We start from the raw sequence: 22,309 nt of genomic DNA, 5'->3' as shown, positions 1-22,309 counted from the left end.
TATTGTTCACTAATCTACTAACATCTTTTCTTTAAGAAGAAATTCTTTTTTTTCTAATTTTGTTTTGCTTGTGTTCTCATGAACATTAAAGCTCCCTTGTCTTTTAGTTGGTTCAAAAGTTCTGATACACTGGTTCAGTGATTATGGAAATCATAGAAAGCCGGCAGATGAGAAAGTTAATGGCCAGGTGCAGTGGCTTACAATTGTAGTACCAGCACTTTGGGAGGAAAGGCAGGCAGATAGTTTGAGCTCAAGAATTTGAGACCAGCCTGGCCTGGCCCCAACCCCTACAAAAGCTTAATTTGTGTTTGTGAAATCAAAGCTCACTGCAGCCTCAAACTCTAGACTTAAGAGATCCTCCTGTTTCTGTTTCCCAAGTAGCTAGGGCCACAGGTGCACACCACCACGCCCAGCTAATTGTTTTTCTTTCTTTCTTTTTTTTTTTTTTTTGTAGAGATGGGGTCTCTCCATGTTGCCCCAGCTGGTCTCAAACTCCTGGCCTCAAGTGATCCTCACACTTCAGCCTCCCAAGTAGCTGGGATTACAGGTACAAGCCAGTGCACCCAGTGACAAACTTAATGTATCTTGACGGTGAAAAGATACAGGGGTTAAGGTTTATCCTCCTTCTTCTTTTAGAAATAAAAAGCAATCCTAATAAACTTTCTGAATCTTAAACAGATCCTGGAGCCACACAGCCCAGTTCATATCCCAGCCCTGTTACTCACTAGTGTCATTTGGGGAAAGTAATTTCATTACCCTGTGCCTTAGTTTCCTCATCTGTTAAATGGGGATAACAACACCACCTTCCTCAACAGGTGGCTGGAAGATTAGCAGAATTAATATCTGTAAGCACTTACAGGGCCTGGTGTGTCTGAAGTCCTTTGTATTAGGTTATTACTATCCAAGCTAAAGCTGGTTTGTTCAATGGACACCTTTGATCCTGGCAGTGGCACTCTGGTCACACAGCTGGAAGCACCCCAGGGGAGGTTGGGGCAGCCCTGGTCTTACCTATCACGGAGACTGCGCTGAGGGGCACGATGAGTGACAGCGGTGCGAAAGCGTAGGAGGCGAACACACCCAGCTCACCCAGAAGCATCAGGAACAGGCCCAGCCACCATGTCTTGGTCTTGAAATAGGCCCGGGGATCCTTGGAGCCTGCCAGGCGGATGTGGCAGTACTTCTAGAAACCCAAGAAATAATGTAATTTGCTCATATGTTTGGGGGAAAAAATGCTATGATGTAGTTACCCTAAATCTACTCCCGACTTGAAAATAAATTGGGAAGACTTGTCAGGTTCTTGTGGAGTGCTGACTCACAGAAGAGTAAGACAGTAGGGATCTAAATACTAGACGGTTATTCTAGGACAGTAGTACTCCAACAGGCTGGGAATCCTTATAAGCCCCTGGGAAGCTCTGACAAAATACCTGCCTGGGCCTCATCCTGAGTCAGTCCCAGAGAGGTGTGGGTGAGCCTGAGAACAGGCATTTCTAATGCACGTCACAGGCAATGTGCAGTCTCAGGGTGGGAGCCATAGTCTAAGGATCCCATGTGGCCTGGTCCTTGGGTCGACCTCCTCCCTTTCTCTGCAGTTTCCAGGACTCCTCATGTTTGGATGCCCGAGTGTACGGCACACTCCTTCCTGTCTACATGGCAGCAGCTCTCACTGGGCAGTTGTGTGGGTATCAGTGGACCTTGCTCTCCCTGGGGTGGTTACGTGGCTCAAGTATGGTCAATATTCTTTTTTGGAGAAATGTGAACCTGTGACATGGAAACTGAGGTGGTAACTAACAGGCTAGAAAGTCACATTGACTTAAAGGACCAAGTCTGCCATTTGGGGAGGATCATGATGTGGGCTGCCCAGAGGCAGATAAATAACCAGAGATGCTGCCCTGGGGAAATAAGAATGAATCATTCAAGTAGCTAAGAGACCACATGGTCTCAGCGACACATAGAAACATACACACCCCAGAGCTGAGATGCATAGGGTACAGGTGTGTGCCCATGCGTGTGCCCACAGGGATCACAGTCTCCTGCCTGCTCCAGGGCCAGGGAGAGCAGTTCACTGCAGGCAGAAGCTGGGCAGTGCTGGTGGAGTGAAGCCGGCCAGTGTGCTGTGGGATTCATCCTGTTAGCAGGTATCAAGTCTTATTTGGGTTTCCCAGAAGCAGTCCCTGAGACAAGAACGTGGGAGCAGGTAGTCTGTATGAGATGATTCCAGGGAGCTCAAGTAAGGGAGGGGGAAAGTGAGGCAGGGAACGGAGATGAAAGGTGGTTCATGAGCGAATTAGTCCCGTGGGCAACTGAGGCTCAGTCCCACAGGGGACCCTCTGAAAAACCCTGTGAATCTCACCTTAGAATCATCCTAGCAGAGGATAAGAGCCTGGGCCTTGTATTCCCTGCCTCCCACCCCTCCTGGCAGAAGGCAGCCTCCAGGGGCATTAACTGTCCCACTCCCCCAGTGCAAACCCCAGTTGTGCCTGCATGCCAGTAGCACCAGCTCCCTGGTGCCCCCATGAGAAGCTCATTAGCTATTAACTTGCTCCACACCACAGCTGCTTGTGAACTCAGACAGGCCAAGGGGACCTGGAGGTCAGTAGGGGGGTCCCCAGCAGCTGTACAGGGCATCCCAGAGGCTTGTAAGTAATGAACAATGCTGTAATTCGAGTTGAGTTTGACAAAACTATGGTAATTCCAGCAGCTATGTGGCAAGGCAAAGAGAGGATGATACCAGAGCCAGGGAAGCTAGCAGGAGGTCACTGCAAAGCCCAAGGAGAGATGGTGAGGACCTGGCTAGGAGAGTGAGGGCGGGATGGAGTGGGGCCACCAAATCAAGAGAAATCCTGGAACGGCCCACAAGGTATTGTCCCAGGTGCAGCCCAGGGATAGAGTAGGCAAGGCCCTGCAGAAAGGAGGCAGCTGGACGTGGATAAGACACCCTGACTTATCTGCTGTGTCTCTGCCCCCAGACAGTGCTGGTGACTGAAACTTACCTGGAGGTTAAGTGCAATGCTGACCACAAGGTGCCCAAAGATCGCCAAGAGGGCGCCGATCAGGTTTTCCTGTAAGGAAAGTTCACAGGAGTAGACATGATTTGGGCACAAGCCAGGGGGCCCCAGGACACTTTTGACACTCAACCATTTGCTGCCCCAAAACAAAACCGGAAAAACAGTATCAGTGACAAAGCCACATTCCAGACCCACAACTGGAATTTTACTACTCCAGGTTAATCTGGCTGCTTTGCTAGTTTATAAAACGCTGTCCCGAATTGGATACTTTGGTGGCCCAATCACACTGACCTGACAAGGTCGAAACCTGCTGTGCTATTCCCTTTAAAGTATTAACTTGCCGGCCGGGCACGGTGGCTCACATCTGTAATCCCAGCACTTTGGGAGGCCAAGGCAGGTGGATCACAAGGTCAGGAGATCGAGACCATCCTGGCTAACACGGTGAAACCCCGTCTCTACTAAAAATACAAAAAATTAGCCGGGCGTGGTGGCGGGTGCCTGTAGTCCCAGCTACTCGGGGGGCTGAGGCAAGAGAATGGCATGAACCCAGGAGAGCTTGCAGTGAGCCGAGATGCGCCACTGCACTCCAGCCTGGGTGACAGAGCTAGACTCCGTCTCAAAAAAAAAAAAAAAAAGTATTAACTTGCCATCATCTTGTGCAGAAAAGCAACATTCCAAAATCAGAATTTACAAGAGCAATACAGGCCAGAGAATACTTTTTGCTATCTTGTCAACAGAGTCTTCAATTTCCCAGAGGGATTTCAATGAAACTCTTTTAACTGGCTCACTTGCTTAGGGCATTTTCAATTATTCAATTTATAAAAAGTTAATTTACATCACCTATGAGTTAGGTTCAGACTTCCTGGCATGGAATTTTTTACTTCATAAAATGAGTACCAAACACATTCATTGTAGAGTAATTAGGAAATACATATAGATAATAATAAATTAGACAAGGTAGCATGAGAAAAAAATGAAAAATAAAAATAACAATAACACCAAAACCATAATAGAAAAGTCACCTTTAATTCTATAACCCAGAGATAATGACTATAAACATTTTGGTTCTTATTCCTGCAAACATTTTCCTGTCCATAAATTTACATATCAATGGAAATGTTAATGTACTTTATAAAAATAAGATTACCATCTGTTTTATAATCTGTTTTTTTTATTTAGCATATTATGAACACATTTCCCTGTCAGGCATACCTAATTTGTCATTTTTATTAAATGTCAAATAACTCATTATTTTTGGATGTGTCATGTTTTATATCATAGCTTTGCTATTACTGGATATTTAGGTTGTTTCCTTTACTATTAATTTTTCATTTAATTTTACTGTAGACTCAGGGGGTACATATGCAGGTGTGTTACATGGGTATATTGTGTAATGCTGAGGTTTGGGTTTCTAGTGAACCCATCACCCAAATAAGTGAACACAGTACCCAATCGGTAATTTTTCAACTCTCGCCCTCACCCCAACCCTTCCCCGTTTTGGAGTCCCCCGTGTCTATTATGTTTCCTTTTTAAAAAACAATGCTGTGATTGAAGAGCCTAGTGCACACATTTTTGTGCATTTGTCTGGATTAGTCCCTTGGGACAAATTTTTTTTTTTTTTTTTTTTTTTTTGAGACAGAGTCTCGCTCTGCCGCCCAGGCTGGAGTGCAGTGGCATGATCTTGGCTCACTGCAAGCTCCGCCTCCCGGGTTCATGCCATTCTCCTGCCTCAGCCTCCCGAGTAGCTGGGACTACAGGTGCCCACCACCTCGCCCGGCTAGTTTTTTTGTATTTTTTAGTAGAGACGGGGTTTCACCGTGTCAGCCAGGATGGTCTCGATCTCCTGACCTCATGATCCGCCCGTCTCGGCCTCCCAAAGTGCTGGGATTACAGGCTTGAGCCACCACGCCCGGCCGACAAATTCTTATAAGTGGAATTGCTGGGCCAAAGTGTACTAGCATTTAAACCACACTATAGTGAGTCCCCAGTACACCCTTCAGCCTTATTCCACCACTGGACACCAAGGAATGCTCTATGCTGGCCATTGCTGCATCCTCCTTCCCAGCATGTTCTCTTCCCAACCCCAGCTGGCTCCCCTCCCTGGTGAAATCCTGCCCATTCTTCAAGGCATGGGACAGGCCCTAGGGAATCGGCAGTTAACAAGACAAACAGTCCTCCCTGTCATATGTTCAGTCCATCTGGAAAGACAGATAACTAGCAAGCTGCCCCGCAGTGGCCAGACCTGGCCAAGGCTTCCTCCTCAGGACAGAGTCAGCAGTAATAGTGAAGTCAATCCTCCCTCGAAGCTTCCCTCTCCTAGATCGCGGGGCTTAGAGAGCTGAGGGCAGGTCTTCCCTGAGAAGGGGCAGTTGGCCAGGGACAGGCGAGGGCAGGAGGACTGAGAGGGAGGCCCACCAATTGAAATCACCATGGACAGTTGTCCTGAACTTCTCTCCCAACAAGGCTCAGGGCTGCCACAGAAGGGAAAAACGTGAAGCCAGGGGACTCCAGTCTAGTCCCAGCTCTGCCACCATGACCTCACCACATCTGAGATGTGTCCCCCACGTGGAAAAGGTCAGAGCTGGGAACTGATTCTGACTCACCTGATGAGCAGCAAGATGGAATAAAGCCACCTGCGGGCAGAACACATCCTTCCTGTAGGATCACAGGATCTCAGAGCTAAAAGGCTTGCTGGAGACCTGCCCAGCCAGGGTTTCCCCAGCCGAGTTCCCAGAGATGCTAATGGGGTTCCAAGGCAAGAAAAGCACCATGTAGTTAAAGGCAATGCATCCTCTACCCACTGCTGGGAGGCCCCCAGAGCATGTTAGAGGCTCTCAGAGGAGTTTCTCCTTGTCTCAGGTTCTCAAACTCATTTGGCTCTAGAACTCTTAACTTGGAATCCAGCCATGGGTGTCTGCAGTAAGTATCTATGACTCTCACTTGACTAACATTTTCATCCTTTCCTTTTCTTCTGATAAAGGGCACCCTGATTTTGCTGGGGAGGACTCTTCTCCACCCTCTCCCCATTGGACACAGTCTTATTGGAACTGTCATTCCCAGTGCTCCATCTTCCCTAGACACCATGGCCCAAGTGTGACCCAAGCCAGGCAGGCCAGAATCTCTTTCTCTGGGATCCAGATCTTGGACTGAGAAACACAAAGGCTGAAGAAAAGCTGGCTCCCTTCAGCCCAAGGTGAGGCCCGAACAAATCATTAGTTGCTGCTCCTCAGGACCCTGGAGCCATCCTCGCTCTGGACCTTCCTGAAGCCAGGAACAGTCCGGTCTCTTGCTTAAGAACTTGTTTCTGTTACTTGCAACCAAAAAGCTCAACAGAATCAACACTTTGGGGAAAAGCAGTTTGGGACATATTTATTATTAGTCCAACTTCTCATAAACATGAGTGAGGTTTTTTCTTCCCCTTTCTTAGAGGCATGGCTTTGGTGGACAAAAAAGGCAATCTGCTTTTCTTTTGTAAAAAGAAATATGTTACTCAAATTTAGTTTTTTGAAATAAAACCTTACCACAGAACTAATTATTATAAATCTAACAAATTATATTTACAAATATAATGACTCAGTTTCAATATTTTAATGCTCCTTGCACACATAAAAATTAGCTTATAACTTTCCATTTAAAAAGTCAATTATAGAACATCTGCTTCTGGTAAGATAGAGTAGATGCACTTTTCCCTATTCTTCCTGCTATGTACAACTAAAACCCTGGTCATCACATATAAGACAAACATAAGGCCTGGCATGGTGGCTCACGCCTGTAATCCCAGCACTTTGGGAGGCCGAGGCGGGTGGATCACCTGAGGTCAGGAGTTCCAGACCAGTCTGGCGAACTTGGTGAAACTCTATCTCTACTAAAAAAAACACACACACACACACACACACAAATTATCTGGGTGTGGTGGTGGGTGCCTATAATCCCAGCTACTCAGGAGGCTGAGGCAGGAGAATCACTTGAACCCAGGAGGTGGAGGTTATAGTGAGCCAAGATCATGCCATTGCACTCCAGCCTGGGTGACAACAGCGAAACTCTGTCTCAAAAAAAAAAAAAAAAAAAAAAAAAAGACAATTCTGAAGGCAGAGAGAAGAAGGCAGACAAGCTAGAAAAGAATGGCATATGGTGAGCTTCTTGGGTATTCTGTATTCTTTTTGCCTCATACATCCCAAACTTATAGATGAAGCAGCCAGCACTCTGGAAATACCAACAGGGGTGGAGCAGGGAAAACAAAAGCCGCAAGAAAAGCCTCCTCTCACTACCAAAGGACAAGCTGATGGGAAGCTTGGCAAGAAAAACACTTTTAGACAATAACCTCCAAACTCCAAACACCACAAGGAACAAGGTACCTGTACGTCTGAATGTTTGAGCCAGCTACCCCCTAAGTTTATATGTTGAAGTCCTAACCCCTAAGGGGATGGTATTAGGAGGTGGTGTCTTTGGGAAGTGACTAGGTCATGCAGAGGAGCCCTCATGAATGGGATTAGTGTTCTTAAAAAAGAGGCCCAAGAGAGGCTGCTCGCCCCTTCCATCATGCGAGGACACACGGAGGAGGTGCCGTCGATGAGATGGCAGGCCCTCACCAGACACCCTATCTGCTGGTGCCTTGATCGTGGACTTCCCAGCTTTCAGAACTGTGAGAAATACATTTCTGTTGTTATAAGCTACCCAGTTTATGGCATTTTGTTACAGCAGCCCAAATGAACTAAGTCAGCCCCCCAACTCCCCTGCTGGGACTATCAGGAAAGGCTAAGTAGGGAGCCAGTGGCGAGGTGTCCTCCTCCCCATGGTGTCAACGGAGAGCACACAGAGCGCCTAGACTTCTACCTTTGATGCAGAAAAGTTTAAATTTTGATGAAGTCTAACCTATCTATTGTTTTCTTTTGTTGTTTATGCTTTTGGTGTCATATTTTGTGACAATAATAGCATCATGGGTGGGGGAGAGAGATGGAGCTATATAGGTGAGACATTTCATGTACTACTAAAATTAAGTTGGTGTTAATCTGAACTAGATTGTTATACGTTAAGGTGTTAATTGTCATCTTCAGCACAATCACTAAGATGATAACTCAAAATACATAGTAAAAGAATGACAAGAGAATTAAAATGGTACACTACAAAATATATCTATTTAACACAAAAGAAGGCAGCAATGAAGGAACTGAACTAAAAGAGACAAAAACTGTTGCCTGATTTAAATGAACACCTTTATTTCCTTCTAAGAATTTTATAGTTTTAGCTCTTACATTTAGCTCTCCAATCCATTTTGAGTTAATTTTTATGCATGGTGTGAGGTGGGAATCCAATTTCATTCACTCTTTTACATGTGGCTATCCAGTTATCCCTGCACTATTTGTTGAAAAGACTATTCTTTCTCCATTGAATAGTCTTAGCATCTTTGTTGAAATCAATTGATCATAGATGTAAGGGTTAATTTCTGGACTCTGAATGCTATCCCATTGATTTATTTGTCTGTCTTTATGCCAGTACCATATTGTTTTGACTACTGTAGTTTTGTAGTAAGTTTTGAAATCAGAAGTGTGAGTTCTTCAACTTTGTTCTTCAACAAGCCAAGATTGTTTTGGCTTTTTGGGTCCCCTGGATTTCCATATGGATTTTAGGATCAGCTTGTCTCAAGGTAGTTCCTATAATTTCCCTTGGATTTTTTTCATTGACTTGTTGGTTATTTAGGAGGATGTTGTTAAATTTATACATATTTGTGAATTTCCCACTTTGTTTTTGTGAATTTCCTTTTGTGATTGATTTTTAATTTCATTCCATTGTGATCAGAAAACATACTTTGTACAATTTCAATCTTTTAAATGTAATGAGACTTGTTTTCTGTCCTAATATGTGCTCTATCCCAGAAAATGTTCATGTGCACTTAAGAATAATTTGTATTTTGCTTTTGTTGAGTGGAATATTCTATGGATTTCTGTCAGTTCTAGTTGCTTAACAGTGTTGTTCAAGTCTTCTATTTCCTTGCTGACCTCCTAATTGTTCTATCCATTAGTAAAAGTGGTGTATTCACTATTCAACTCTTTGGCTATTATTGTCTATTTCTTCCTTTGATTCTGTCAGTTTTTGCTTCACGTATTTTGGGGCTCTGTAGGTGCATATATTTTACAATTGTTACATCTTCTTGATGAATTTACCCCTTCATCATAATATAATGTCCTTCTTTGTACCTTGTAACAATTTTATCTTCAATCTATTTTGTTTAATATTAGTACAGCCACTCCAGCTCTCCTTTGGTTATTGTTTACATAGAATATCTTCTTCTTTTTTACTTTCAATCTATTTGTGTCTTTGAATTTAAAGACAATCTTTTGTAGCACATACTTCAATGTTTTAAAATATATATTCTGCCAATCTCTGCCTTTTACTTGGAGAGTTTAACCCACTTACATTTAATAATAATTAGTGATAAGAAAGGACTTCTGTCATTTTGCCATTTGCTTTCTATAGTCTCTTTTTGTTCCTCAATTCCTCCATTACTACCCTCTTTTGTGGTAGATATGTTTTCTAGTGTACCACTTTAATTCCCTTGTCATTTATTGTGCTATATATTTAGAGTTATTTTCTTAATGGTTGTGCTGAGGATTATAATTAACACCTTAATTTGTAACAATCTAGTTCAGATTAATAGCAACTTAATTTTAGTGTTATACAAACCTTTGCTCCTATATTGTTCCATCTCTCTCCCCCACCCATTATGCTATTATTGTCACAGATTTCTTAATTCCTTTTAAAACTTAATCATCTGATATGGGTAGACGGAATTCTGCCTTCCTTTCATTTAGAAATGATATCTAATTGGAGTCTCCATGTCTCTCTTTTCTTTCCCAATCAATAGAAGGAACTCAGTTTATGTTTCCTGAATACATGACTTAATCTAAGCACAAATCAATTGCAATAATTGAGAGAGTGCTGAGAAAAAGGTGGAATGTCAAAGGAGGAATTTACTCTGGGCACAAGACCTGAACTACTTGGCTTAATATTATGTAGCAAAGGCAGTATGGAAGGACCATAGCTAAAATTTAGGCTCTCAGACTTTCAGCCTGAGTTTTTTTTACATGCCTGGCCTGCTCTTCCAACCTTCACATGGCACCCGGCCTAAGGCAGAGCATACCCAACCCCCTCAACCAACATTTGTGGCTGAAGAGGACTGCAGAAGGCAACCTACAACGTACAGTATTTTGTGGAAACTAAGAGGACATCATAATCCTAAGGAATTGCTCCAGCACAATAAGTGTGTGGAGTGTGGTTATTCAGAGGTTAGGCTCTAGAGTCAGGCAGACCTCACCTTGAATCCAGCCTCTGTCCTTCATGACACTGTGACTTGGACATATCTTTGGGCATTTGTTTCCTCAACTGTAAAATGGAGTTATTAAGGATACTTACTCCTCAGGGCAGTTGCAAGAATGAAACAAGATAAACCCATGGAAGTAACAAAGCATGATTCCTAGCACAAGTCAGAGGGTTTACGGATACAGATTTCTTTACTATGGGGCTTCTCAGAGCCTTCGATAAATACCTTCAATAAATATTAGCTATCATAGTTAGATTCAAACATCATTAAACAATAGGGCATCGTGAGAACCTCCTACGTGTTAGGCACATGCCAGTGGGAGGTGATTGGGTTTACTAGAGAGAGCTCAGCCTTTGGAAACTGACAGACTAGGCTTGTTGTAAAGATTAGAAATCATGACAACAATGATAATGATAAACTAACATTTATCAAGCACTTACTATGTGCCAAGTATTACTCTACGTACTTCAAACATACTAACTCATTTAATCCTCATAACAACCTTTTAAAGCAGGTACTATGATCATCTAATTTTCCTCAGTGAGGAAGCTGAGGCATAGCGGATAAGAGATAGCTAGTAAGTGGCTGAAGAAGGATGGGAACCCAGGTAGTCTGACACCAGAGCCCATGCTCATAATTATTATGTCAAACTATGTAATATATAAAGCTCTATAACAGGCCTGGAACAGGGTAGGTATTGAATAAATAGTAACTGTTATGGGGAGCTGGTGAATTGGTTCTTGACCCAGTGACTCCCAGGCTAGTACAGAATACAGACACTTAAAATATTACAATCTGGCTGGGTGTGGTGGCTCATACCTGTAATCCCAGCACTTTGGGAGGTTGAGGTGGGCAGATCACTTGAGGTTGGGAGTTTAAGAGCAGCCTGACCAACATGGAGAAACCCCGTCTCTACTAAAAATACAAAATTAGTAGGGCGTGGTGGTGCATGCCTGTAATCCCAGTTACTCAGGAGGCTGAGGCAGGAGAATCGCTTGAACCTGGGAGACGGAGGTTGCAGTGAGCCGAGATTGTGCCATTGTACTCCAGCCTAGGCAACAAGAGTGGAACTCCATCTCAAAAAAAAAAAAATTACAATCTATTAGAGATGGGCACAAGAAGTACAGAGAAGGGAAGAATGGCACTACAGTCATTTGTTCCTTCAGTGCCTAGTTTGTGCCATGCCCTGTCCTTGTCATCACGTAACATACATTGAACTGACCATGTAATCACATTGTGGTTAGTGCTACACAGGAGAGGCACGGGGTACTCTACATGACAGGGACCTGATCTAGTGTGTGTATTGGGGGATGGTCAAGAAAGGCATCCCTGAAGAATGATTTCTGAAGGGAGGCCTGAAGACCTGGAGTGGTGGGGGTGGGGTGGGGTGGAGAAAGCCATTCCACAACGCATAGGAAGCTCCTGAGGTGGGAACAAGCAAGTACTTTTGAGGGAAAGAAAGATGGCTGGTGTAAGGGGAAAAGACTCAGGGAAAAATGGGATGGGGAACTGATTAAAGGGAACCCCCTTTAATCCAGTTTTAAAAGGGGTCCAGGGAAGATGGAAAGAAACCAGAGAAGCCCTATTCCAAGACATTGGACCTGGACCTGGGCTTAGAGAGGACAGGGAGGCTCTGAGTGATGCTATTAGGACTATGTTTCTAAAAGAGAAATCATTTCACTTGAACCCTCAGAGGTCATAAAATAAAAAAAAGGAATAAAATAGAAATCAGGGTTGCAAGGACCAGAAGGCCATCTTCTGTGGACTGGGGCCAGAGATTTTCTTCCACGAGGTGATGCTGACAGTTTTAAGGGACTTGATCGCCTATCTTCATGTCCCTCCACGTTCTTTGCTAGCTTTTCGTTATGTTCCGCTTTCTCATTTCACCCTTCACTGCAGCTTTTTCCCATTTGATCAAAGAGAGGCTTGTCCTTCGTTTACCTTAGAATCTGACTCTGGTACATTGCCAAGTTGTAAAACCACCAGGAAATCAAGGGGAATTCTGAAATTTTGTTTCCCACGTTTCTTTGGTGATAATCAAGATGCTGTAACACCCATTCCAAGAATGACTTTTCTTCCTTCTGTCATCCATATTCCTGTTAAGGCATGACACTGGAATGGGATAGTTTGGCCCTTGTTGGAATATTCCTAAGCCAGAGTCTGGTTTGACTGATGTTTGGACAATAAGGACTAGCTTTGTTAATTAGGTTACATTCCAGATCTGTTACATAGATTGAATGAGCTAAATTTGCTGCTCTAAGCTTTGACAAAAATATATTCAAAGTTTGTTATAAAATAAAATCATTTATACTTGAAATATATGTACAAATACGTATATACTATACTACATAATAAATGTAAAAATATATGTGCATTAAAGTACAGCATAAGCAAAGGTATAGTAAAAATAATATTTCAATTACCCTGACCTGTTCTAGATATATCAGGTTAACACAAGGTGTCTTTAGGTGAAAAAAGTTACAGGCATAATTGATAAGCCCTTTTGGTAAACTTCACAGAAATTGTGAAAGCAAAACAAATCTTGTTGTAAATTAGGTGCATCTAGTACTTTGCTTTGAACAAAAATGAAGGTGGCTCTAATCATATTGTCAGCTGATGAAAATAGTTTATCATAACGTGATTTTTAGCATGTAACTTGGAAAGACTTTAAAGAATTTAGTGATACTGGAGCCTAGCGTGGTGGCTCATGCCTGTAATCCCAGCACTTTGGGAGGCCGAGGTGGGTGGATCACTTGAGGTCAGGAGTTCAGGACCAGCCTGGCCAACATGGTGAAACCCCATCTCTAGCAAAAATACAAAAATTAGCCAGGTGTGATGGCTGGCACCTGTAATCCTAGCTACTTGGGAGGCTGAGGCAGGAGAATCACTTGAACCTGGGAGGCGGAGGTTGCAATGAGCCAAGATCGTGCCACTGCACTCCAGCCTGGGCAACAAGAGTGAGACTCTGTCTCAAAAAAAAAGAAAAAAAAAAAAGAATTTAGTGATACTGCTATACCAACACTCCTTCCATTCCAGGTACTTATACTAATGTGAATAAAGTTCTTAGCACTTTTGCTATGGGAACCAAAACTTGCAATAGAATGGATGCTAAACTCTACCTCATTCTAGCAATCAGTAATATTTATCTTGAATACAGAAATTAATTTTTAAAGAAAGCCTCGTTCTTCTCATTCAGATATTCGTTTCTAATACACTGTTTTTATTGCTTAATAATCATTGTAAAACTTTATATTGCATTAACAGCTTTCAATCATACCAATAAAAAACTCCTCTGATCAAATCAACACTTATGAACCTCATATCAAGGAAATTTTAATAAATGAAATTTCACTACCTATTCTACATCTTTCTTATAGAGAAGTATGAAAAATTTTTCACTGGGAGGCCATCAGACTGAGACAGCTGTAGGGCCTTGGGTTCCTATGTAAGCAAACTGAATTTCAATGTAACCAGTAAAATGAAACTTAAGCATAACCAATCAAAGCATCAACTAACCTCTAACTAGGGACTTTCCTCCAATCAGACCCAAATAAGGCAAGCACCTATCTGTAGCCAATCAAGCCATTTCTTTGCTTTGCTTCTGCACTCAACCTATAAAAGCCTGCTGCTCAGGCCACTAAAGCAGAGTTCTCTGAACCTCTTCTGGTTCTGAGTGCCTGTCTGATTCATGAATTATTCTTAGCTCAAATAACTCTGTTAAATTTCATTTGTCCAAAGTTTTCCTTTTAATGGAAGTATGGGAGGAGTCCACAAAACTTTCAAGTATTAAAATACACAATTTTGGAATAAAATTCTGAGGGAAATAGAATGGAAATACAAATTCAAGGAGAAAAGGGAATGATGTAAAATTTTCAACACTTAAAGAACAGCTTATATATTTTTCAGAAGGCTGATAGTGGGTACTGAATGGTCTTTATACCAAGGGCTTCAGTTAAGAGTATCTAACAGTTTTAAAAAATACCAATGTTTACATTTGGCAAAAACGGTTCAATCCATTCTCCTGCCTCAGACTCCTGAGTAGCTGGGACTACAGGCATGTGCCACCATGCTCAGCTAATTTTTTTTGCATTTTTAGTAGAGATGGGGTTTCTCCATGTTGGCCAGGCTGGTCTCGAACTCCTGACCTCAGGTGATCTGCCTGCCTCGGCCTCCCAAAGTGCCGGGATTACAGGCATGAGCCACCAAGCCCGGCCAATACTCAACCATTTTTGATGCATAAAGATGGTAGTTTCATATTAGTTTCAAAAGCTACCTATAACTGGTAGCTATTTTATTTTTACCGCAAGGGAACAAGATGAGATGGCCTTGGATGAATGGTTGACTAAATCCACAAGGATTTAGTCTGTGAAGGTGTTAGTCTGAGAATGTGTTAATAACTCACTACTGGTGGAAGTGCAGAGCTGCAGAAGGGCCGAGGGAGGCCACTGTGGCCACAGAGACAAGTCAGGGAGTGGGGCAGGGAAGGGTGGGACCCAGAAGTGAAAACTATAAACCTCACAAGGGTGAACCCATCTAGGCAGCAAAAACACTGGAGGCTAAAAGGTTATGTAGGGGCCAAGGGAAGACTTCCCCATTGCCCTCGGAAGGTTCGCTGAAAATCAACTGATGAAAGGCAGATTAATAGGAGAAATGGCATATACATTGATTTGATCATTATTTTATGTGACATGGGAGCCTTCAGAGTGAAGACCCAAAGACAGAAGAGAAGCTGTCATTTTTAGTATGGATGGCTGTGTAGAAATATGATTGGACAAAGGGGCCTGATACAATGCTGATAGACTGAGTGGGGAACCCAGCCAGGTCTGTCTGTTGAGATTCTTCTTGGCCTCTCTGGGCAGCATTCCCTCCTTATATGAGGCAGGATCCTCTCTGGAATGGGGGTCTTCTGACCTATGATCAGATAAAGTAGGTCTGATAATTTCCTTATGGCCAATTTTTACAAAGAAAAGTGGAAGAAAATTAGAGTAATATTTTAGGTTGTATAGCTGGCTTTGCGGAAGGGAAGTTCTGGTGTCTGTCTCTCTCTCTCTCTCTCTCTCTTTCTTTTTAAGACAGGGTCTCACTCTGTCACCCAGGATGGAATGAGGCTGGAATGCAGTGATGTGATCTCAGCTCACTGCAACCTCCATCTCCAGGGATCAAGCCATACTCCTACCTCAGCCTCCTGAGTAGCTGGGACTACAGGTGCATGCCATTACACCCAGCTAATTTTTGTATTTTTAGTAGAGACGGCGTTTCACCATGTTGCCCAGGCTGGTCTCGAACTCCTGGGCTCAAAGGGCGCCTCAGCCTTCCAAAGTTCTGGGATTACAAGCATGAGTCACCTCAGTGCCTGCAGGGATTCTGGTTTCTATGACCTGCCTTGGGGAAGAGGGACTGTAGTTTCTATGGCTAGCCTGGTGGAGAAGAGGGGCCAGAGAAAGGAGAGCAAGAGAAGGTCAGAGAGGAACTTTTGCTTCTGAGGCTTTCTTTTTCAGGTATGGTTTTCTGATCCCCAACAGTTAGTATGATAATAAAGGTTGGTATTGATGGAGCACATGGTGTGCTAAGCCCTTTCTGTGCACCCTCCTCTTAGGGCCACAAACAACGCTATGTGATGGGTGTTACTATGAATCCTATTTTTAGCATCTAAGCCTGACTTCCAGCCTCTTGATGATAATTACTTCTCCAGACTGTCTCCATTGTGTTCTATGAAGTGTCCTTCAAAGGTGGCACAGTCAATTAGGAAAAAAACCATAATCTTATCAGTGCTGCATTTCCACTAAGGACACAGGTGGCTGAGGTTTCTTTTAAAAGCCATTTCCAATAACATGTGAATGTCCACATGTAATAACCAGTTAGAGACAGACATGATTAGCAATAGCCTAATATAACTCCACCTAAGCGTTTCAAAGGGTTTCATCAACATTAATTACGCCCCCAAACCCTTGCGAAGTGATGACGGGTCCAATTTTATGAGCATTCAAGGACAGGCCAAGAAGTTGCCACCAGCCCTGGGTTACATGGCTTGTACTCACACCTACGAGACGCCCTGCAGTGCCTGACATAGGGCAATGGAAAGCAAAAATGACTCCCACCAGCAAGCCCTTCCTCCAGCACTCAGGTTGGAAACCACAAATGTGGGTGCCCAGTTCTGCTGCAGGGAGGGAATGGGTAGTGCCTGGCCAGCTCCCACCTCTGGACCCCACTGGCAGCCTTCTCAACCTATTCTGCTCCTCTTTTTGCTGAGGAACCACGCTGTATGTCTTCATTGGGGTTATTTTAGAGGTGGAGCGTTCACAAGTACACGTGCACGGTTAACCCAGAACAGGGATATTCCACCTTGGAATCAGTGACTTTGTCCCTTAAGCAAAGACACGGCGCAAAGTGGAACATATGGTTCCCAGCTGAGAGGCAGGGGTGAGAACTGTCTTGGGCGGCCCCAGGCTTGGGCACTGCCAGATCAGGTTGATTCTTCTGAGGCAACACCCAATCAGGTTCCCAACTGTTTATCAAGTTGACAAGGCAGAGTAGAATAGACAGTGTCAACTGAGGTGGAAGAGAGGGAAGAAGGCAGGCAAATATCTCAGGAGCTGCTCCCGGTGGAGATCTGTTACCCAAGAAAGCCCAAGACTCGGCCAAAGTCACGGAATAAGCGACTGTCAGGGTCTCCCCACACCGCTCTGGTCCCAGTATTTTAGGGGTGAGGAAGTATGAGGCCTCCCAACTACCAGGAGCCTTATATTTAGGGTAACTATATGCCTTCCAAATAGGGAGACTCCTTGGATCACCTGAGGTCAGGAGTTCAAGACCAGCCTGGTCAACATGGTGAAACCTCGTCTCTACCAACAATATAAAAATTAGCTGGGCGTAGTGGCACACGCCTGTAATCCCAGCTACTCAGGAGGCTGAGGCATGAGAATCACTTGATCCCGGAAGGTGGAGGTTGCAGTGAGCCAAGATCACGCCACTGCACTCCAGCCTAGGCAACAGACTGAAACTGCATCTCAAAAAAAAAAAAACAAAAAAAACACAAAAAAACAGGAAGACTCTGAGAATGAAAGGGGGCTCTATTAACATACACAGGCATGAGGCACAAACCAAGACCATGGCCACTCTACCCGTGCTACAGTCTCTCAATGGGGAGGGTTACTGGCAAAAGACGTGAGGTAAGGGCAAAGCTACTCACCCCAGCTATGCTACCCATTGACTGTGTGGCCATGGGCAAGTTAATTAACCTCTCTGTGCCAGTTTCTTCACAGGTAAAATGGGGTTATAACAGTACCTATCTCATGAGAGATTTTGTGAGGATTAGCACAGTTCCTGTCCTATAAGTAAATAATGTTAGCTGCTTTTATTATGATGATTACAATAGTCATTGCTAATTGGTTATGAAAGGGTGGCTAAAGGACCTATATTTTATTGCCAGGAAGACTGACAGAGGTTTCATGGATGAAAAGGTGATACTTGCGCTGGAAGGCTGGGTAGGATTTTCCAAAGGCAGAAGCAGGGAGTGGTGCAGGCAGCTTCAGTTTGCTCATCCGTAAATTCCACTCATTCTCATAACTACCCTAGAGGGCGGGTGTAAAACTTACCCACAGAGGGGTTACATGATTTTCCCCAAGTTATAATGCTAGAAAGTAACAGAGCTGGTGCAGAGAGCTATAATCACTGTGCACTCAGCCTGGGCCACACAGGAGACTCTGTCTCCCAGAAAAATAAGAAGAAAGGTAATAGAGCCAGGGTTTGAAGCCAAGCCTCTGATTCCAAAGGCCATGCTCTTAACACTCTGTTGTCTGTAATTTTGGGTCGAATTCTGTCTTGGGAGTAGACACTTGTGAAAATGTATCTTCCTCACCTCCCTCTTAGACTATAACCAGGGACAATCTGTCTCGATGATCTATATCAGGTGTCCAATCTTTTGGCTTCTCTGGGCCACGATGGAAGAAGAACTGTCTTGGGTAACACATAAAATATGCTAACACTAATGATAGCCGCTGATGAGCTAAAAAAAAAAAAAAATCGCAAAAAGTCTCATAATGTTTTAAGAAAGTTTATTAATTTGTGTTGGGCTGCATGCAAGGCTGTCCTGGGCTGTGGGTTGGAAACTTTATCTACATAGTTCCCGCCCCACCCAGCACAAGCTGGAGAGAGTAGGTGCTCAGATGAAATGTCTACTCGCTCAATAGAAGAATAGAGGCCTGACTTTTCCAGGCTGAGGTAAAGCTTCCACAGTGTCAATATCCTGCTGGGAGCTGCTTCCTGGGCAGCTCAGCCTTGGGGCTTCCTGTAGCAGAGTGCCCTCCCCAACAACCAAAATTTATACCCTGATGGGCAGGGCAGAGGGCAGGGCTGCAACTCAAGGACAAACAGCTTGCTCCTAACTTCATCCCACCCATCAAGCTGGACTTAAGACTTGTCTCTCAATATTTTCCTCCTCCCAAAGGTAAGAGATGAGTTGTGAGCAGCCTGCCCAGCCCACATGACCACTTTTCTGAGACCTGCCTGTAATGGTAGAGCCTCAGAAACCATGTTTGCCAGGTGGCATCAGCTGAGTGGCACTCCTTGGCCATCACCAACTGGACCAGGTAGATACCTTACCCAAGCTGGCCACTCAGGTCTTCCCTCTTTTGAAGGGGAGGCATGAGTTCCAGCACCTTCCAAGCCCCACTGCCTCTTCTGCCACAGGGTTTCAGGAGCTACCCTGTTAGCCTTATAATAATTTTCCCTTTTGTCTCAGCTTCTCTGAAATGGGTTTTTACTCCTTGCAATCAAAATAGCCTTAACAAAATCGAGAAAGGAGACAGCTTTCCCTCAAAACCCCTCTCCCCATCCCCACGCAGAATTAACCACACCTTCGCCTCTACTCTGTGTACCTTCATCTGTTCCTCTTGGAAACCCCGTGGCATTTCGGAGTCACAGGCTTCCTACATGCCTAGTACATGGTCAGACACTGCGTTAGGTGCTTTTTCATTGATTCACACAGCTGTTGGGAGGGAAGGATGAAAACCAACATTCTACAGATGAGATAACAGGAGCTCTGCAGTGTTGCACCATACACCCAAGGTCACTTAGCTAAGAAGGAACAGAGTGGGGATTTGGATCCAGGTCCTCTTCTCTTTACCCCACCCAGTACTTCAGTCAGCTCGATCATCATCACAACCATGCCTGTCCCTCACCTCAATTCATACATCCTTGGTAGAGTCATCATGAATTATTCATCTTTGCTCTGGCAGGAAGATATTCCATACTAGGCAACTAAATTGATTTTGTGATTAAAATGGAAACTTACTAGAAATCTCATCAGGGAAAGTGCTCTGAGTTTTCTCAGATTCTTATATTTGTCCATTTGGCATCCATTCATCACAGGGCCAATTGTATTAACTGATTTTTTATATTCTAAGGAGCATGCCTCTCATATGCTAACTAACCATTCCAGAGCTGCAAACTTCTCCTTTATTAAACCCTCACACCCCAGGTCAATATTTCCCCTGCTCTAAATCAACCCAGGGCTACATACCAGACAACCCAGAGTTCTTCACCTCAGCCAGTCCTAAACTGTTCGCCCCGTCCTGCCGTGCCTTTCCCACAGAGAAACACAATAAAGGCTCTGATCTAAGCTTTCCCTACATGCCCTCCGCTTCTAACCAACTGACCTTGGTGTGTCCCGTGTGGCCCTCTGCAGCACGATGCGCCTCCTTCTTTTAGGAAACGTAAGCAACAAAAATCTTCTTCAATGGCATTAGCCATACATGGAGTCACTCTGTCATGTCCACAAATTAAGGCCCAGGGAAAACTCAAGATAACAGCTTCTATCATTACATTAGAAATGGTGTAGACTCTGAATATCGAAAGCAGAATGGAATGTTCTGGTTCCTTCACAGAATGAAAGCACTCAGCACCTTCAATATGTAAGGCAGTATTCACTCAAGCTGACCAGCAGCTCCTGAATTTCCTCTGAAGTCAAGACTGTGCCACCATCAATGCGTTTTCTGACTTGAAGAGAGGGTGATTACCCCTGCGGCGAGGGGAGTGATTAGCAGGGGCACAAGGAGACTTTTGGGTACTAGTAATGTTCTGTTTCTTGATTTGGGCGTCAGTAACATGTATGCTCCCTTTTCATTAAAATTTAACATCTAGAGCTTATGATTTGTATATTTTTCTGTATGCATACCATACGTCGATAAAAAGGTTAGTTAGAAAAAGTGTTTTTGGACTTGAAACCCTGCTCCATTTTGCATAATGCTCTGTGAAGCACGTGGACACCTCCAAAGATGCAAACAGTAACAATGCCTACTTGAGAAGACTGTTTTGCTCACTTTGAATATCAGTGCTAAGACATGGTGGCCTGAGATCCTGATTTCTCAGGATGATGGAGTTGGTGCAGGAAGCAGCTTAGTAGATCATGCGGTCCAGAAATTCCCACACCTGGCTGATTATCGGATTCACCTGAAGAGGTTTTACAAAATGCACGTTCTGGGTTTCTAGCCTAGCTATGCAAAACCACAATTTGCAGGGGAGTGGAGATGAGGGGGTAAAAGGGTGAAGGCAGAGAGATGAGTCTGAGGCCTAGAAATCTGCATATTTTTGAGCTCCCCGGGTGTTTTAGGTGGTTAGGCAGGATTGGGGACCATCTATGAACTCTACCTCTTCATTTTACAGAGACAGAAACAGGCATAGCGAAGGGATGACACTTGCCCGAGATCACACAGCCAGAGATGACAGAACTGGGCCAAGAACTCAGGTCTCCCAGTTCTCAGTCTGATACTCTTCCCAACAGAGCCCTAGGTGAATACAGCAGCTGCACAGGAAGGGGAAACAACAGGCTTTCATGGAAAGAAGATCAACGGGTGAGATGCCAACACTGAAACAATCATGCTATCTTGGCTCTGAAACTGGTCTGCTTGGTGAGGTAGAGTCTGCTGAGAATGTCAGAGTCAATCTTTGCTCTAGAACGAGTCTACTTCCAGACAAATGTTCATAATTTCCATACATATTCCACCTGGCTGGTCAGATGGAATTAAAATGGCAAAAGCCCTTTAATGACCTGCAGAGTCCCCTCCTTGGGCACGCTGGGATGTGGTGGCAGCAGTAGGAGTCAGGACACTGGGGAGTCAGAGCAGTGCTGCAGTTAGGAGCATGGGTTCTGCAGCCGGTCTGACTCGGGTTTCAATTCTGGTTGCACAACTTACTAGTTGTGCCAGTCAGGGCCATTACTGAACTTCTCTGTGTCTCAGTTTCCTTGTCTCTAAAGTGGGGATAAAGATGGTAACAGCTAGCACTAGCACTTGACAAATGTTGACTGTTATGTGTGGGTCACTGCCTAAGGGCTTCACGTGAATAAATTCATTTTATCCTCACCACCACCAGGAGGCAGCTACTATTCTACAGAGGAGGAAACCTGGACCTACTGTGTAGTGCTAGTGTGAAGATTACCCAAGGAAAGGCATGTGATGAACTCAGCACAGTACCTGGGATAGAATAAATGCTCAATAAATATTAGTCATTGTTATTATGATCATCATTATTATCTAAAATAATGAAGAGCTAGAGGAAGTTCTAGCTCTTCCTCTCAACTTGCTATAGGATCTTAAGTACGTCACTTCTCACCTCCCAGCCTCACTGTTCCAATCCATCAAATGAGAGGTTTGATGAGATGATCTCTAAAGTCTCCTTTAGCTCTAGGGTATTAGCAGTCACTGATCTTGTTTTCTTTCTTTCTTTTTTTTTTTTTTGTTTGAGGTGGGGTCTCACTCTGTCACCCAGGCTGGAGTGCAGTGGTGCAATCTTGGCTCATTGCAATCTCTTCCTCCCTGGCTCAAGTGATCCTCCCAACTCAGTCTCCTGAGTAGCTGGGACCACAGGTGTGCACTACCACACCTGGCTAATTTTTTGCATTTTTGGTAGAGACAGGGTTTCATCATGTTTGCCCAGGCTGGTCTTGAACTCCCGAGGTCAAGCCATCCACCCATCTTGGCTTCCCAAA

The 22,309-nt window shown here is 44.1% G+C and overlaps 1 protein-coding gene across 3 annotated transcripts in view; it reads right to left on the bottom strand.

The window, feature by feature from the left end:
- The window catches only part of NIPAL3 (NIPA like domain containing 3), a 55,130-nt gene that overhangs the window by 27,562 nt on the left and 5,259 nt on the right, over window positions 1-22,309 (bottom strand). For all 3 annotated transcript variants that reach the window (XM_003891336.4, XM_009201815.2, XM_017958294.3), the window contains 2 exons: window positions 2,991-3,059; window positions 1,009-1,180 (listed from right to left, as the gene is read on the bottom strand). In XM_003891336.4, coding sequence (XP_003891385.1) covers window positions 1,009-1,180; window positions 2,991-3,059 — 241 coding nt within the window. The remainder of the gene's footprint in view (window positions 1-1,008; window positions 1,181-2,990; window positions 3,060-22,309) is intronic.

Source organism: Papio anubis, chromosome 1 (assembly GCF_008728515.1).
Source record: "Papio anubis isolate 15944 chromosome 1, Panubis1.0, whole genome shotgun sequence".
Taxonomy (NCBI): domain Eukaryota; kingdom Metazoa; phylum Chordata; class Mammalia; order Primates; family Cercopithecidae; genus Papio; species Papio anubis.
Note: the sequence above shows the minus strand (reverse complement) of the source record. Positions and strands in the feature narration are given on the sequence as shown.